Genomic DNA, 19053 nt, shown 5'->3' on the forward strand with positions numbered 1-19053 from the left:
TAAATTTAAATTATTAATTAATTATATCATATGTTTTTGACTTTATTTCACTTGAAGAAAAAAAATCAAATAAGAGTTAATAACATTTATAATTCTGCAGTCTTAGAACTGATTTTTTGTCCATCAGACTCATTACTTTGTAACGGTTACCTACCATTCAATATTTAAACAAAATGACAATGTACAATTTGTAGTTAAGAGAGTGAAAGGTCATGAGAGAAACTACTCATGATTAGTTAAAGAAATATCTTTTGTGTGGTTCAGTTTAAGTTCAGTAATAAATATAAATACATTATACATAAACAGTACTCTACAGATTGTTCTGGCTGAATAACAAATGGAAAATACTTGTTACTCTAACCTGTAACACAAGGGCATAACTATGGTGTGTGCGCTTACAGGGAAGGTCCTACCCTTAAATTAAATGAGCACAGCAGTAAAACCGCAAGCAAAAAAAATAATAAAATAAAATGAAATAAAATAAAATCCACTGCAATTTTTGAGAATTCTGGGGTAGTAAAATCAAGCCAAAAAATACATTCTTTTTTATTATTTGACAAAACACTACAAATTATTTTTGTTTGTAACATTTTGTGTGATTTTACCAGTTTAGGGTTAGGGTTATATATTCTTCAAGGTCTAGTTTATTGATTTGGGACACCATCAGGCAATCAGAATGGTTGTTGCATTAAGGGTATCGTAAATTTCATTGAACAACATATCTGAGTAGATTCACAACTCCAGGGGTGCCAAAAACTGAATGTCCAAAATGAGAGGAATTCAAAACCAGCAAGAGAGCTGAACAAAACAGCACTGTAGACAAGGCATACAAGGGAAACTCTACATACGCAGTCATAGCACAAATGTCATTGAATGAAGGGTCCCAATGACCAAACTTGTACAAGTTTCTTGAAACAGGTTAGGGAATAGTCCTGAAGTCCAGAAATGAAAACAGTCACATAGCTTTAATGAGAAACAGCAGCACAGAAAGCGACCTTGCTGCCATGTCCTGGGCAGCAGAGGTAAAAGCATGCTGAACCATCAGATCCAGAGCAGAAGGTTGAGACACTGGCAGAACAGAAACGCAGAACACTGGCACTGAACTAAATTTCAGAAAAAAAACAAGGCTGGAGAACACTGATTATAAGCTGATGGGAAAAAAGTGGCACATGTGAGTGAAAGTCACATTACTTGAAGAGCTCCTAGGTGTGGGGAAGTGGCTAGAGAGAATAAAGCCACATGACAAGATAAACAGAACACAAGCACAAATAAAGGACTGAATGGAGTAATAAACAGATAGTAGTTATAAACGTCATGGTGTCTGTTTACAGGAAATGTTCTGCACTTTAATGAAGAGAGTCAGTCAGCTTTCTAGTAAAACAGCAAACAGAACATAGCTACTGTTACTATTAAGAATGGAGGTGTAATAAAATCAAGCTGAAAATACATGATTATTTGATCAAAAACACCAATATTATTTATGATTGTAACATTTTAATTTAATCTGATTTCACCTTTAGTTACCTTTATTATTATTTATTTATTATTATTAGGAGTTATTCATTCACAGATTAGCACCTGAATCTTCTGGAAGAAAAATCTGAATCCTTTTCAGGGCTAAATTTATTGATTTGGGGTCCAGTCCATCCATCAGCATGGTTGTTGCTGAGGGCAAAGATATCAGCTAATGGTTGAATAAATTTTTGTTTCCTGTGAAAATTAACAGAAATTATGACTGAAGGGAGCTATTCCAAATTGTGTCCCTACTAAATATGATGAAAGAAAAAATAGTTACATATATTTTATGTAATCTGGCATCCAAATAACCCACCTAGCATGACTTGGTTAAAACACCTGGATTATAATATAAATATATAAACATTGGAGTAAACAACTCAGAAAGCATGTTTATCTATCATATGTGTGATGACAATGGGACATCAGTGACATCAAGTCACAGGAGATTAATTTTCTATTTTCAGAAGTAGAAGGAGACTTTGTTTTCTAGTTGTTCAGCTGAGTTGTATTATGATTGGGCTTTAGTCTCCCTGGTGGTCGTCTTTCCTCATGCTGGAAACACATATAAGCGCCAACATTTCTAGAACAGGGGATACTTCTACATTCTGTCAGAGAATACTACCATTTAATTATATAGAGGATGTTTCAAAGTACAAACTCATCTCTAATGGAAGAATCAGACTTGAAGGAGTATTGTTATCCTGAATCTAATGCCTCTTGTGTGAAAGGCTTTCACAGTGTAACAGTTAAATATCTCTTGTACTTTTTACTTGTGTTGGCAATTATTGTGACTGTTCTCGGGAACTCTGTGGTCATTTTATCTATAGCGCACTTTAAACAGCTACACACACCTACGAATATTCTAGTGATGTCTCTTGCTCATGCAGACTTGTTTCTAGGAGCGATTGTTATGCCTTTCAGCATGATCCGATCAGTGGATGGATGCTGGTACTATGGAGAAAACTTCTGTTTGTTTCACTCTAGCTTTGACATGATGCTCACATCAGTGTCCATATTCCATCTGATCTTCATCGCTACAGATCGATATGAAGCTGTGTGCCACCCGCTTCAGTACCCCACAAAAATAACCATACCCATCGCATGGCTGATGGTGGCTCTGAGTTGGATTGCAGCTGCAGGATACGCTTATGGTGTCACATATTCAAAATCAAATATAGCAGAACTAGAAGATTATGTAAATTCTGTATCTTGTGTAGGAAGTTGTAATCTTCTGTTCAATGCACTGTGGTCCGCTGTAGACACACTGATATGTTTCCTTTTGCCGTGCTCAGTCATGGTTTGTCTGTATGCTCAGATATTTTTGGTTTCCAGAAAGCATTCCAGGAAAATTGAGAGCGTAAAACAGTGCAGTGAGATTTCTCAAACCATGAAACATGAGAACAAAGCGGCAAAAACTCTCGGGATTGTTGTAGGTGCATTTATTTTTTGCTGGATGCCTTTTTTTATGAACTCTCTAACTGATCCCTACATTAACTTCTCCACTCCTCCTGTTCTTTTTGAAGTGTTTTGGTGGTTGGGTTATTTAAACTCAACAATAAATCCCATAATATATGGCTTGTTCTACCCCTGGTTCAGGAAATCCCTCTATCTCATTGTGACACTGAAAATATTTGCTCCTCATTCGTCTGACACCAATGTTTTTGCAGTTTAAAGTGTTTATTATGCCAAGTAGGATTTAATGAAGAAGACCCATTACTGCAGTCATATCAGAGGTTTAAGAAACTTTTCTGATTATGTCCAGTTTGGGCAGGTGTGCCAGCATTTCATTCCAATAACATTAATTTTACACTATGATATTAATTCAAATTCCTGTCTATTTCATTACAAAGAGAAAGATGTAAAATTAACATACAATAAAACGCAGTGAAATTTTATTCTTTACTAATTGACCAAACATTACAAATTATTAGTTTGTAACATTTACATTTTTCAGACAATATATATTTATTTATTATAAACTATTAGTTCATAGAGTAGATCCTGTATATTAATAATTTTCAAAGCCACAGTCCATCAGTTTAGTTGCTGACAAGGTCAGAGAGAGCAGGGGATGGTTGAGTGAATTGCCATTTAAGGTGAATATTTACAGAAATCCTCACTAAAGGGAAATATTTCAAATTGGGTTTTTGTTTGAGTGAAAGATAAGTTATATGTGTTTAAGCTAATCCAGCATGAAAATAAATTTGGCATATAAATACATTTGTATAACTTATCAACCATTCAATCCAATTTTATATATAGAGCATTTTATATCGTGTTTCGCAACAGAAATCACAATCCAGCTTTACAGAAATCCAGATCCCTGCCTCCATGAGCAAACCATGGGCGACAATAGCAAGGAAAATATTGAAGAAAAATGTTTTTCCTAATGCAAGGGTCTAACTGTAGACCAATGTCCTGTGAACGATGTGTATGTGATGGTCACAGGGCATGAGAATTTCAGTAAAATACTGTGGGTCCAATGGCATTTCTGCAAGAAGGGTCAAAAATTCCCATAAACGTGGAAATTTCATATCAATATTTTATCAGTAAGTTTTTGTTGTTTTTATTTTCCCCCCAAGGATAATACATGGATAATTTGTATTAATTTTATGCGTTAAGGACTATATGTTTTCTATAGGTGAAACAGTTCTTTCCTGCTGCGTAAAATGTATGTAACTTGATAACTGCAGAGGTACCAGAGACAATTTGGATATTACATCTTGTTCTCTGCAGAGGTCCGAGAGATCATGAGGGCAGTGCTGGGTCAGTTATGGGATCTCCAGTAACCTCACCAGAATAATGAACAATCAATTTAATGGAGTAGAAAATGGAAGTCACATACTACACGTACAACACGGGAAACAAACGTACTTGAGAAACTACAAAAACAGGAATGTGTCATGGATATGGAGAGAGTGAGCCGATGTGCACTTGCAGCTCACCCGCTGGTGAGATAATCTGCAGAATATAGTTACATTCTCATTCCTAAGACAGTTCGTTTTCTGTGATTTGTGGGATGTCACTCAAGTTCATGTGCATATGAAGGCAGACGAGAACATACCTTTGGTAATATATCAAAGAAAGTTCTGAACTTTTCTTAGTACATTCATTACAAATTCAGTTTTGTTTTATTTTTCTTAATCGACATTTTGTCTACTGTGAATATCTGTAAATAAACTATATAGATTGCTTATATACTTAATTACATTGGCTAATCAATGTATAATATGTGCAGCACGGTGGCGTAGCTGGTAGTGTCGCAGTCACACAGCTCCAGGAACCTGGAACGCTCCGGGTGACTGTCTGTGAGGAGTGTGGTATGTTCTGCCTGTGTCTGCGTGGGTTTCCTCCGGGTGACTGTCTGTGAGGAGTGTGGTGTGTTCTCTCCGTGTCTGTGTCAGTCAGTGTGGAAACAAGGAGGAAGTCATAAGGATATGGCTAATTGTTTTCATTTAATTTGAGTAAAAACTCAAATAGCATGGTCATGTATCATATTTCTGATGAAAAATGGACTTCACTAACATCAACAGCCACTGGGGATTCATTTTCTAATTTCAGAATACGGAATAATGCTCTGCGTTCCATTTGTTTACTGATTGTTCATCTGAGCTTGGATATGATTGGACAACGGTCTCCGTGGTGGTCATCTTTCCTTGGGCTAGAAACATATATCATCTCCAGCATTTCCAGAACTAGGGATCATTCCTCAGCAGCCTGGCAAGGACTATTTGTACTTCCACATCTGTATATTGAAGATGTTTCAAAGTACAAACTTCTCTCTAATGGAGGACACTAATTTAGTGGAGTACTGTTATCCTGAGTCTAACGTTTCTTGTGTGAAAGGCTTTCAGAGTGTAACAGCTAAATGTGTGTGGTATTTTGTGCTGGTGTTGGCAATAACTGTGACTGTTCTCGGGAACTCTGTGGTCATTGTGTCCATAGCTCACTTTAAACAGCTGCACACACCTACAAATATTCTAGTGATGTCTCTTGCTCATGCAGACTTGTTACTGGGAGTGATTGTTATGCCTTTCAGCATGATCCGATCAGTGGATGGATGCTGGTACTATGGAGAAAGCTTCTGTTTATTTCACACTAGCTTTGACTTCTTCCTCACCGCTGTGTCTATATTCCACCTGATCTGCATTGCTACAGATCGATATGAAGCTGTGTGCCATCCACTTCAGTACCCCACAAAAATAACCATACCCATCGCATGGCTGATGGTGGCCCTGAGTTGGATTACAGCTGCAGGATATTCCTTTGGTCTGACATATTCAAAAGCAAATGTAGCAGAGCTAGAAGAGTACATTAATTCTGTATTTTGTGTAGGAAGTTGTAGTCTTTTGCTCAATGAATTGTGGTCAGTTCTGGACACAATGATAGGTTTCCTTTTGCCATGCTCAGTCATGGTTTGTCTGTATGCTCAGATATTTCTGGTTTCGAGAAAGCATTCAAGAAAATTTGAGAGCACAAAACAGTGCAGTGAGATTTCTCAAACCATAAAACGTGAGAACAAAGCAGCAAAAACTCTCGGGATTGTTGTAGGTGCATTTATTTGTTGCTGGATGCCCTTCTTTATCGATGCTATAATTGATCCTTACATTAAGTTCTCCACTCCCCCTGTGCTACTTGGAGTGATTTGGTGGTTGGGTTACTTAAACTCAACAATGAATCCTATAATATATGGCCTGTTCTACCCCTGGTTCAGGAAATCCCTCTATCTCATTGTGACACTGAAAATATTTGCTCCTCATTCGTCTGACATCAATGTTTTTGGAGCATAAACAGTTTATCTGCAGTAGGTTTTACTAATGATTCAGGAACTAACAGATGAACTGCAATGAAAAGGCCCATTATAGTGAATATCTCTAAAGCAGTCTTGTCAGAGCTTTGAGTATTAAAAGTACTGTCAATTTTATAGAAACTTCTCCTATGAAATGTCCAGTTTGATGTGCCAGGATTTCAAACCAATTACATTAATTTTACACTTTGATGTTAAGTAAAATTCATGTCTATTTCTTCACAGAGAAAAATATATCAAATTGTAAAGTAAGAAATAAAGATTTTATTCTTTATTGTTTGACCAAACATTATGAATTGTTTTTGTTTGTAACATTAATATTTGCTAAATTTCAAGTGTTTTAGGTCTATATATATATATATTATTATTATTATTATTATGAGTTATTCATTTATGGTTTGGCATCTGTGAATCAATCGTCCTCAAAACCAAGTTTTTGAATTTGGGAGACAGTCAGTCCATCAGTTTAGTTGCTGCCAAGGTTAAAGACAGCAGGTGGTCGAGTGAATTCCTGTTTATGTGAAAATTAACAGAAACATTGACTAAAAAATATATGTCAAATTGTGTCTTTGTGAAAATATCCTGTTTTGGTGAAAGATAAATATAAGTTACATGTGTTTGAACTAATCCAGAATGAAAATAAATTGCACAAATAAATTGTATTTGGTATAAAAATGGCTTTGTATAACATATTCAAGAAAGCTTTGAGAACAAAGGAATGCCTAAACAGTTTTTAACTTGTAAATTTCATTACACATTTCACAGTACATTCATAACTAATTCAGTTTATATTTAATCAACAGTTAAATAATGTCCACTGTGAAAATCTGTAAATAAATGATCTAGATTGCTTATTTGTTTCATTAAAATCATACAAACCGGATTCCAAAAAAGTTGGGACACTAAACAAATTGTGAATAAAAACTGAATGCAATGATGTGGAGGTGCCAACATCTAATATTTTATTCAGAATAGAACACAAATCACAGATCAAAAGTTTAAACTGAGAATGTATCATTTTAAGGGAAAAATATGTTGTTTCAAAATTTCATGGCGTCAACAAATCCCAAAAAAGTTGGGACAAGGCCATTTTTTACCACTGTGTGGCATCCCCCCTTCTTCTTACAACACTCAACAGACGTCTGGGGACAGAGGAGACCAGTTTCTCAAGTTTAGAAATAGGAATGCTCTCCCATTCATGTCTAATACAGGCCTCTAACTGTTCAATCATCTTGGGCCTTCTTTGTCGCACCTTCCTCTTTATGATGCGCCAAATGTTCTCTATAGGTGAAAGATCTGGACTGCAGGCTGGCCATTTCAGTACCCAGATCCTTCTCCTATGTAGCCATGATGATGTGATTGCTGCAGAATGTGGTCTGGCATTATCTTGTTGAAAAATGCAGGGTCTTCCCTGAAAGAGATGACGTCTAGATGGGAGCATATGTCGTTCTAGAACCTGAGCATAGTTCTCTGCATTAATGGTGCCTTTCCAGACATGCAAGCTGCCCATGCCACAAGCACTCATGCAACCCCATACCATCAGTGATGCAGGCTTTTGAACGGAGCGTTGATAACAACTTGGGTTATCCTTGTCCACTCTGGTCCGGATGACATGGCGCCCCAGTGTTCCATAAAGAACTTCAAATCGTGACTCATCTGACCACAGAACAGTCTTCCATTTTGCCACACTCCATTTTAAAAGACCCCTGGCCCAGTGCAAACGTCTGAGCTTGTGGAGCTTGCTTAGAAATGGTTTCCTCTTTGCACTGTAGAGTTTCAGCTGGCAACGGCGGACGGCACGGTGGATTGTGTTCACTGACAATGCTTTCTGGAAATATACCTGAGCCCATTCTGTTATTTCCTTGACAGTGGCATTCCTGTTTGAGGTGCAGTGACGTTTAAGGGCCCGGAGATCACGAGCATCCAGTAGAGTTTTACGACCTTGACCCTTACGCACAGCAATTGCTCCAGATTCTCTGAATCTTTTGATGATGTTATGCACAGTTGATGATGATAACTTAAAAGTCTTTGCTATTTTACGCTGGATAACACCATTATGGTATCGCTGCACTATCATTCTGCGCAACAATGGTGGAATTGGTGATCCTCTTACCATCTTGGCTTCAGAGAGACACTGACACTCTGAGAAGCTCTTTTTATATCCAATCATGTTGTCAATTGACCTAATTAGTGTTAATTGGTCTTCCAGCTGTTCGTTATATGATCAATTTCCTTTTTCCAGCCACTTATTGCTACTTGTCCCTACTTTTTTGGGATTTGTTGACACTGTGAAATTTTGAATCAACATATTTTTCCTTTAAAATGTTACATTTACTCAGATTAAACTTTTGATCTGTCATCTATGTTCTATTACGAATAAAATATTGACATTTGCCATCTCCACATCATTGCATTCAGTTTTTATTCACAATTTGTTTAGTGTCCCAACGTTTTTGGAGTCTGTTTTATATTTATTCATGCCAGACTTGGCTAAACCATGTATTACATACATAGATAAATCATAACATTATGACCACTGTCCTGTTTCTAATATCAGTGACCCTTTTTTTTAACTGTAATGAACACACAAGTCACTTTGTAGTTCTACAATATTAGACTATAGTCAAACTGTTGCTCTGCATATTTTTTCACCAAATCTCAGCCTTATCTTTAATGGTCAGGGCCCCCACAGAGCAGGTATGTATGGGTGGATTGGATCATGGATCATTCTCAGCGCTGCTGTGACACTGACGTGATGGTGGTGGTGTGTTAGTGTGTGTTGTGCTGGTGCGAGTGGATCAGAGATATCAGGGCTGCTGGAGTTTTTAAACCCCTCAGTGTCACTGCTGGATTTTTTTTTAACTCATCTGTGTCACTGATGGACTGAGAATAGTCCACCAACCAAAAACATCCAGACAAAAATGTCCTCTGGGTGATTCCTGTGTCACTGATGAAGGACTAGAGGACGAGCGACACACACTGTGCAGCGACAGATGAGCTACTGTCTCTGACTCTACATCTACAAGGTGGACCAACAAGGGAGGGGTGTCTCACAGAGTGGACAGAGAGTGGACACGGTTTAAAAACTCCAGCAGCACTGCTGTGTCTGATCCACTCTACACCAGCACAACACACACTAACACACCACCACCATGTCAGTGTCACTGCAGCGCTGAGAATGATCCACCACCACATCACACCTGCTCTGTGGGGGTCCTGACAATTGAAGACCAGGGTCAAAGGTGGCAACAAAGTGTGCAGAACATCAGATGGACTACAGTCTGTAATTCATTCATTCATTGTCTGTAACTCTTATCCAGTTCAGGGTGGCAGTGGGTCCAGAGCCTACCTGGAATCGCTGGGAGCAAGGCAGGAGGGGGCGGCAGTCATTCACAGGGCGAAACACACTCACACATTCACTCACCTCTACGGGCACTTTTGAATCGTTAATCCACCTACCAACGTTTTTTGAGAGTGGGAGGAAGCACCCAGAGGAAACCCACAAGGACACAGGGAGAACACAATAAATTCCTCACAGACAGTCACCCGGAGCGGGACTCTGGAGCTGTGACAGAGACGCTACCTGCTGCTCCACCATGCCGCACCACAGCCCATAGCTGTAGAACTATAAAGTGCTCCTGTATGTTAAATGTAGCTGAGAGAATGAACAGTCAGTGTGGAAACAAGGAGGAAGTCATAAAGATATGGCTAATTTGTTTAATTTAATTTGAGTAAAAACTCAAAAGAGCATGGTCATATATTTCTGTATTTCTGATGAAAAATGGACTTCACTAACATCAACAGCCACTGGGGATTCATTTTCTAATTTCAGAATACGGAATAATGCTCTGCGTTCCATTTGTTTACTGGTTGTTCAGCTGAGCTTGGTTATGATTGGACAACGGTCTCCATGGTGGTCATCTTTCCTTGGGCTAGAAACATATATCATCTCCAGCATTTCCAGAACTGGGAATCATTCCTCAGCAGCCTGGCAAGGAATATTTGTACTTCCACATCTGTATATTGAAGATGTTTCAAAGTACAAACTTCTCTCTAATGGAGGACACAGATTTAATGGAGTACTGTTATCCTGAGTCTAACGTCTCTTGTGTGAAAGGCTTTCAGAGTGTAACAGCTAAATGTGTGTGGTATTTTTTGCTGGTGTTGGCAATAACTGTGACTGTTCTCGGGAACTCTGTGGTCATTGTGTCCATAGCTCACTTTAAACAGCTGCACACACCTACAAATATTCTAGTGATGTCTCTTGCTCATGCAGACTTGTTACTGGGAGTGATTGTTATGCCTTTCAGCATGATCCGATCAGTGGATGGATGCTGGTACTATGGAGAAAGCTTCTGTTTCTTTCACTCTAGTTTTGACTTCTTCCTCACCTCTGCATCCATATTCCACCTGATCTGCATCGCTACAGATCGATATGAAGCTGTGTGCCATCCACTTCAGTACCCCACAAAAATAACCATACCCATCGCATGGCTGATGGTGGCTCTGAGTTGGATTACAGCTGCGGGATATTCCTTTGGTCTGACATATTCAAAAGCAAATGTAGCACAGCTAGAAGAGTACATTAATTCTGTATCTTGTGTTGGAAGTTGTAATCTTTTGTTCAATGAATTGTGGTCAGTTCTGGACACAATGATATGTTTCCTTTTGCCGTGCTCAGTCATGGTTTGTCTGTATGCTCAGATATTTTTGGTTTCGAGAAAGCATTCCAGAAAAATTGAGAGCACAAAACAGTGCAGTGAGATTTCTCAAACCATAAAACGTGAGAACAAAGCAGCAAAAACTCTCGGGATTGTTGTAGGTGCATTTATTTGTTGCTGGATGCCCTTCTTTATCGATGCTATAATTGATCCTTACATTAAGTTCTCCACTCCTCCTGTACTACTTGGAGTGATTTGGTGGTTGGGTTACTTAAATTCAACAATAAATCCCATAATATATGGCCTGTTCTACCCCTGGTTCAGGAAATCCCTCTATCTCATTGTGACACTGAAAATATTTGCTCCTCATTCATCTGACACCAATGTTTTTGGAGCATAAACAGTTTATCTACAGTAGGTTTTACTAATGATTCAGAAACTAACAGATGAACTGCAATGAAAAGGCCCATTATTGTGAATATTTCTGAAGCAGTCTTGTCAGAGCTTTGAGTATTAAAAGTACTGTCAAGTTTTATAGAAACTTCTCCTATGAAATGTCCAGTTTGATGTGCCAGGATTTCAAACCAATTACATTCATTTTACACTTTGAAGTGAAGTAAAATTCATGTCTACTTCTTCACAGAGAAAAATATATCAAATTGTTAAGTAAGAAATAAAGATTTTATTCTTTATTGTTTGACCAAACATTATGAATTATTTTTGTTTGTAACATTAATGTTTGCTAAATTTCAAGTGTTTTAGGTCTATATATATATATATATATATATATATATATATATATATATAATTATTATTATTATTATTAGGAATTATTAATTTATGGTTTGGCATCTGTGAAGTAATCATCCTCAAAACCAAGTTTTTGAATTTGGGACACAGTCAGTCCATCAGTTTAGTTGCTGCCAAGGTTAAAGTTAAAGACAGCAGGTGGTCGAGTGAATTCCTATTTATGTGAAAATTAACAGAAACATTGACTAAAAAATAATTGTGAAATTGTGTCTTTGTGAAAATATCCTGTTTTGGTGAAAGATAAATATAAGTTACATGTGTTTGAACTAATCCAGAATGAAAATAAATTGCACAAATAAATAGTATTTGGTATAAAAATGGCTTTGTATAACATATTCAAGAAAGCTTTGAGAACAAAGGAATGCCTAAACAGTTTTTAACTTGTGAATTTCATTACACATTTCACAGTACATTCATAACTAATTCAGTTTATATTTAATCAACAGTTAAATAATGTCCACTGTGAAAATCTGTAAATAAATGATCTAGATTGCTTATTTGTTTCATTACAATCATACTTACTGATGCCAGACTTGGCTAAACCATGTATTATATACATAGATAAATCATAACATTATGACCACTGCCCTGTTTCTAATATCAGTGACCCTTTTCTTAACTGTAATGAACACACAAGTCACTTTGTAGTTCTACAATATAAGACTATAGTCAAACTGTTGTTCTGCATATTTTTTCACCAAATCTCAGCCTTATCTTTAATAGCCAGGGCCCCCACAGAGCAGGTATGTATGGGTGGATTGGATCATGGATCATTCTCAGCGCTGCAGTGACACTGACGTGGTGGTGGTGTGTTAGTGTGTGTTGTGCTGGTGCGAGTGGATCAGACACATCGGTGCTGCTGGAGTTTTTAAACCCCTCAGTGTCAATGCTGGATTTTTTTAACTCACCTGTGTCACTGATGGACTGAGAATAGTCCACCAACCAAAAACATCCAGACAAAAATGTCCTCTGGGTGATCCGTGTGTCACTGATTAAGGACTATAGGACGAGCGACACACACTGTGCAGCGACAGATGAGCTACTGTCTCTGACTTTACATCTACAAGGTGGACCAACGAGGGAGGAGTGTCTCACAGAGTAGACAGAGAGTGGACACAGGGTTTAAAAACTCCAGCAGCACTGCTGTGTCTGATCCACTCTACACCAGCACAACACACACTAACACACCACCACCACGTCAGTGTCACTGCAGCACTGAGAATGATCCACCACCACATCACACCTGCTCTGCGGGGGTCCTGACAATTGAAGACCAGGGTCAATGGTGGCAACACAGTGTGCAGAACATCAGATGGACTACAGTCTCTAATTCATTCATTCATTGTCTGTAACCCTTATCCAGTTCAGGGTGGCAGTGGGTCCTGAGCCTACCCGGAATCGCTGGGAGCAAGACAGGAGGGGGCACCAGTCATTCACAGGGCGACACACACTCACATATTCACTCATTCTAATTGGTATAATTTAATTTAAGTAAAAACTCAAAGAGCATGGTCATGTATCATATTTCTGATGAAAAATGGACTTCACCAACATCAACAGCCACTAGGGATTCATTTTCTAATTTCTGAATACAGAAATGTGCTTTGTGTTCCATTTGTTTACTGGCTGTTCAGCTGAGCTTGGTTATGATTGGATAACAGTCTCCCAGGTGGTCACCTTTCCTTGAGCTTCAAACATATATCATCTCGAGCATTTCCAGAACTAGGGAGCATTCCTCAGCAGCCTGGCAAGGACTATTTGTACTTCCACATCTGTATATTGAAGATGTTTCAAACTACAAACTTCTCTCTAATGGAAGACACAGATTTAATGGAGTACTGTTATCCTGAGTCTAACGCCTCTTGTGTGAAAGGCTTTCAGAGTGTAACAGCTAAATGTGTGTTGTACTTTTTACTGGTGTTGGCAATAACTGTGACTGTTCTCGGGAACTCTGTGGTCATTGTGTCTATAGCTCATTTTAAACAGCTGCACACACCTACAAATATTCTAGTGATGTCTCTTGCTCATGCAGACTTGTTTCTAGGAGCGATTGTTATGCCTTTCAGCATGATCCGATCAGTGGATGGATGCTGGTACTATGGAGAAAGCTTCTGTTTATTTCACTCTACTTTTGACTTGTTTCTCACATCTGCATCCATATTCCACCTGATCTGCATCGCTATAGATCGATATGAAGCTGTGTGCCATCCACTTCAGTACCCCACAAAAATAACCATACCCATCGCATGGCTGATGGTGGCTCTGAGTTGGATTACAGCTGCGGGATATTCATTTGGTGTCACATATTCAAAAGCAAATGTAGCACAGCTAGAAGAGTACATTAATTCTATATCTTGTGTTGGAAGTTGTAATCTTTTGTTCAATGAATTGTGGTCAGTTCTGGACACACTGATATGTTTCCTTTTGCCATGCTCAGTCATGGTTTGTCTGTATGCTCAGATATTTTTGGTTTCGAGAAAGCATTCAAGAAAAATTGAGAGCAGAAAACAGTGCAGTGTGATTTCTCAAAGCATGAAACATGAGAACAAAGCAGCAAAAACTCTTGGGATTGTTGTAGGTGCATTTATTTGTTGCTGGATGCCCTTTTTTATCGATGCATTAATCGATCCCTACATTAACTTCTCCACTCCTCCTGTTCTTTTTGAAGTGTTTTGGTGGTTGGGTTATTTAAACTCAACAATAAATCCCATAATATATGGCCTGTTCTACCCCTGGTTCAGGAAATCCCTCTATCTCATTGTGACACTGAAAATATTTGCTTCTCATTCGTCTGACACCAATATTTTTGCAGCTTAAATAGAACTAACCAATTACCTGCAATGAAAAGGCTCATGATTGTGGGCATTGCTAAATCATACATGTCAGAGGTTTGAGAATTTAAACTAATATTAAGTTCCAGAGTAGCTTCTCCTTTGATGTGTCCAGTTTGTGCAATTATGCAAGTGATTCGTATTTATTACTGGTATTGTACGCTGTGATGTTAATTCCACATTACAGCTCTATTCCATTAGAAGGAGAAAGGTATCAAATTGTTATAGTATATTTTATACAAGGGTTTACTTTTCCGTTTCAAAATATTCCAGCTGATAGACAGAATTCAGGAGCCAAATTGCATTTTGTTCTAAAAGCAGTAAGTTCAGACGTAGAACAATAACAGGAACACACTGCTGGAAATGACAGTTATCATCAGTTTTGGAATTGCAATAATATTTAGGGATGATGGTAGGAGTGGTTGTTTTTCACATTTATATATATATATATATATATATATATATATATATATATATATATATATATATATATATATAATTATTACAAATGATTAACTTGTATTTTTTAAATTATTATTTTAAAAGTGTTCTGTTACATTTACCACTTTAACTGGCAATGTCGTTATTTCTGCAACACTGAACTGAAGTTTTGTTATCTTCATGCAATGTATGCTTTTGTATTTTACCTGTCACATAATTAAATAAAAATTTTTTATTTTGCAACTGAACATACTCATCCATCAGTATCTTACCACTTCGTACCAGAGCAAAACAAAATCAGTTTGTTGCCATACAGAACATTTTGTATGAACAATGGCAGGACTAGGTTACAGAATAATGCCATCACATCGCTTTCAGCTTAATTTTTCTTAAATTAACAATCAAATTAAAGTAAATATAATTCTTATGCATTTTTTAAAATTAAATTTCTAACCTTCAGGCTTTACTGCAACCCTAAAATATTTTAATAACAACAAATATTATAACGATGATGAATAGTCATCTTCAAGCTTATTTCTTCATGACTGCAATTAATGATTCAGTAGCAACACCACAATGAACTCATTTGTAGTAAACAGATGAAGACTGAATCTCCTCAGGAATACATGGAGTTAATGTGTCATCGCACTAACAGTAACAAGTGGCCCCGAAATCATTTGAGGTATTGTGACATTGTACATGTGCAAATGCTCTTCCTTTTCTCTATTAACCCACTTTTTTTTTTTTTTACAATTCCAATTCAACTTTCCAAAGTTACAACCAACTTTCTTTGGTGAAGATGTCCTTTCAGGTTTTACTAACACAATGGAGTCAATCTTTCAGAAACACATAAAAGAATTTCCACACCAAGGGATTTGAATCTTAATTATTCTTATTCATATCGAAACACTGACTTCTTTTGGCCGCACTGATTACATAAACAGGACGCTACCCATGCATCTGTTAGCATGTAGCTAGTGATATAATGGATGAAAGAGGTCACTACTTGAAAAATTCTTATAAACTACATATACCACTAATCTGTTTAAGGGGAAAAGTCCTGTACTTTGATAAAAAAAGAGCCAGTTAGATTTGTAAAATGACAGGCAGAATAAAGGCTCAGTCAATTTGGAGATATGTGTGGTACTTATAGTGCGTTATTTATAAAATATAACCCCCTTATTTGAGCAAATATTACAAGCTACACTCATTGACAAGAAGAACAAAAATGCACCAAAATTAGTGAGTGGAGTCAAATAAAACTTAATGTGTGTGAATGTAATGGCGATATATGTAACTGATTACAATATTAGAGCAAAAGGTTAAGTTTATTGGTGAAAACTGTAATTGAAAGTAGGCTCTAATCCCGCAGAGGTGGAAAGTAACAAATTACATTTACTCACGTGGCTGTAAGTGATTTTTTTTTTTGTACTTTACAGTCGATTTTATAATCTACAACTTTACTTTTACTTAAGTAAATTTTGCTTGAATTATTGTACTTCACCACATTTTAAATCACATCCGTTACTGAGTAAAAATGTAAATAAAAATGCAAGAATAAAATATGTTGCACACCGGCGTTTGAACTACCGGAGTGAATGATGGGCTAGAAAGCAATCTAGCGCTAAAATCACAAAACATACTGAGATGGACAAGTCTGTTACTGGTGCAGACCCAGCTGATTGCAAAACCCATCGGATACTGAGTTAATCTGGAAGGAAATAAACCCCGGGCCATATTTAAGGGACACTTCGGCTTCAAGAACAAGAAAGGCCACATCTTTATAATGCAGCGTAAGCTGTGTTTGCCAAGTGAGAATTAGCAGCTTATAAAAACCCAGCATCAAACCTGTACATGTAGGGCATGTACAGGTAGTTTAAATAACAGTTGTATCGTTGCATTGGTATTTACAAATAAGTTTTCCTATTTTAGCAAGAGGCTCAAATTAGCCAAAAATACATCAATGTGTGTTGGTCGGTATTGAACTGTTACCTCTATTGGCCATTGTGTTATGAGTTGATCTGCACCAATTTATTTTATTTACCTCCCATACGTATGTATTCTGTGTATTAACATACTTCACTCAACCTTTTGCACATTTCTCTATTTGAGGGATCATGGCTGCTATGACAGCTTAATAGAGATTCATAAAATGATCTATATAGCTGGCAACCTGCTGGTAACTAGTTATTAATTAGGCAAATGATGATAAATGATGTGATCAAATACAATATAAATAGGAATGACACTTAACAATATAAATAAATATATATTTCTGTTGTCTTGAAGTGGATATGTATTAGGCACATATCCTCAGTCAATGTATTAGTAGACAGAATTCAGCAGTCTTTCAGTTTGCAGGAGCAGACAGGAAGACTGTGATATGGAAGAAAGCTGAATGCTGTCTACTGTTCATTTAAAATGCCCTAATTTTTACTTTTACTTAAGTACATTTTTAGACCAGTAATTTTACATGTACTTAAGTAACATTTCATTTTCAGCAACAGTACTTTTATTTGAGTAGAATATTTTAGTACTCTTTCCACTTCTGAAATCCCCGATAGCCTGTATACAAGATGAGATACTGTTGTGCATGGAGGCATACAGGTTTTGTATGGCATCCTGCAGCACACTTGTCTGTAGATGTTACAGCTGAGCCTGTAGATGCAATGCACTCATAGGTTGCTGAAGATAGTGTCCCAGCAGGTCCTATTATTGTGTGAATGGGGAGAAATCTGGGAAAATAGTAATAGCAATAAGTAATTGTTGCAATCTGGCAGAGACAGTAATGGAAGCCATTGCTGTGAGTGTGCAATCATTATCCAATTGAAAAATATCAACTGGAAGTCCTCCCATGAGAGGCAACACATGTGGCAGCAGAACATTGCTTCACATCGTTTCTCATTTCACTGACCTGTTAATGTTCCTTGTATCACCACTAGAGGCGACCTACTGTCGTATGCAATGATTCCCTAGAGCATCACATCATCAGGAGGCAGTGTTGCTCCGTAGCAAAGCAGGATTGAAGTACTCATGAAACCTCCATACTCAAAACCAAGCATCATCATGTCACAAACAGAACCTGGATTAGTCACTAAAGACACTTCTAGCAGTCTGTAGCAGTCCAGGTTTCTCGTTCATAATAACCATGCTCCCGACACCTCCTAAATGCTTGGTCAGAATGGCTGAGATGGCAGCAATTCATCAAAGCAACCGTTCTCCTCCTTTCAGTCCAGTGATGTGCCCCCTCACAAAGTCTGTAAACTGGGCACAATGTCTTTGAGTTCATCATGTCTTGCAGTCAACAATCTTTTACCAAAATGTACACTACAAAAAAGAATTCTCTGAACGTCTCTTTATTGGGCAGCATTTGAAGTAATTTGATGCCCTCTTGTTGCAAAACCCAGTGTCTAATGAGACCACACCTGTAGTCATTTATATATCTACCTGAGACATAAGAGCATGCTGAGTTTGCAGCAGTCTTTGTGCTGCTATTTATTTATTTATTTATTTATTTATTTAAGTGGTATTTTTGTTTGTAATATTTACTCTTCCTCTAGTTTTACCAGTTATTAAAAAAATGTCTTAGGTCAATATATATATATATATATATATATATATATATATATATATATATATATATATATATATATATATATATTTTAATTGTAAGTTAGATCAAAGATTATCACCTCTATCTCAATATTACTCAAGGTCAGGTTTGATACATTTCAAAGGGCATGATAACTACGCATCAGAAAAATCACAAGAAACTGATTCATTTTCAAATCTAAGAATACAGAATAATCTCCGCCTTCCTTTTGTTTTGTCGTTGATGAGCTGAATTTGATTGGACTACAGTCTCCCACTTGGTTATCTTTTCCGAGGTAGAAGCAAATATAAGCTCCAGCATTTCCAGAACTGGAGAATGAACAACAGACTGTCAAAGACTGGTACTGCCACAACTTCATATTAAGGATGTTCC

At 37.3% G+C, this 19053-nt stretch overlaps 5 protein-coding genes across 5 annotated transcripts in view; all 5 read left to right on the plus strand.

Annotated features, from left to right (window-relative positions):
• stx7l (syntaxin 7-like) overlaps positions 1–19053 on the plus strand; it is a 300211-nt gene that overhangs the window by 258364 nt on the left and 22794 nt on the right. The gene's annotated exons all lie outside the window — the stretch shown is intronic.
• Positions 2159–3190, plus strand: LOC136702608 (trace amine-associated receptor 13c-like). Its single transcript, XM_066677737.1, has one exon. The coding sequence runs from the start codon at positions 2159–2161 to the stop codon at positions 3188–3190; it is 1032 nt and encodes a 343-aa protein (XP_066533834.1).
• LOC136702563 (trace amine-associated receptor 13c-like) lies at positions 5277–6308 on the plus strand. Its single transcript, XM_066677682.1, has one exon. It carries the CDS (start codon positions 5277–5279, stop codon positions 6306–6308), a length of 1032 nt encoding a protein of 343 aa, XP_066533779.1.
• LOC136702571 (trace amine-associated receptor 13c-like) lies at positions 10355–11386 on the plus strand. The gene has a single exon (XM_066677700.1). The coding sequence runs from the start codon at positions 10355–10357 to the stop codon at positions 11384–11386; it is 1032 nt and encodes a 343-aa protein (XP_066533797.1).
• LOC136702612 (trace amine-associated receptor 13c-like) lies at positions 13582–14613 on the plus strand. The gene has a single exon (XM_066677743.1). The coding sequence runs from the start codon at positions 13582–13584 to the stop codon at positions 14611–14613; it is 1032 nt and encodes a 343-aa protein (XP_066533840.1).

The sequence above is a fragment of the Hoplias malabaricus genome, chromosome 7 (genome assembly GCF_029633855.1).
Source record: "Hoplias malabaricus isolate fHopMal1 chromosome 7, fHopMal1.hap1, whole genome shotgun sequence".
In the NCBI taxonomy this organism is placed as follows: domain Eukaryota; kingdom Metazoa; phylum Chordata; class Actinopteri; order Characiformes; family Erythrinidae; genus Hoplias; species Hoplias malabaricus.

What these genes read in the sequence shown, in the direction of transcription:
- LOC136702608 (XM_066677737.1), top strand. Translation starts at nt 2,159, where the DNA reads ATGTTTCAAAGTACAAACTCATCTCTAATGGAAGAATCAGACTTGAAG.
- LOC136702563 (XM_066677682.1), top strand. Translation starts at nt 5,277, where the DNA reads ATGTTTCAAAGTACAAACTTCTCTCTAATGGAGGACACTAATTTAGTG.
- LOC136702571 (XM_066677700.1), top strand. Translation starts at nt 10,355, where the DNA reads ATGTTTCAAAGTACAAACTTCTCTCTAATGGAGGACACAGATTTAATG.
- LOC136702612 (XM_066677743.1), top strand. Translation starts at nt 13,582, where the DNA reads ATGTTTCAAACTACAAACTTCTCTCTAATGGAAGACACAGATTTAATG.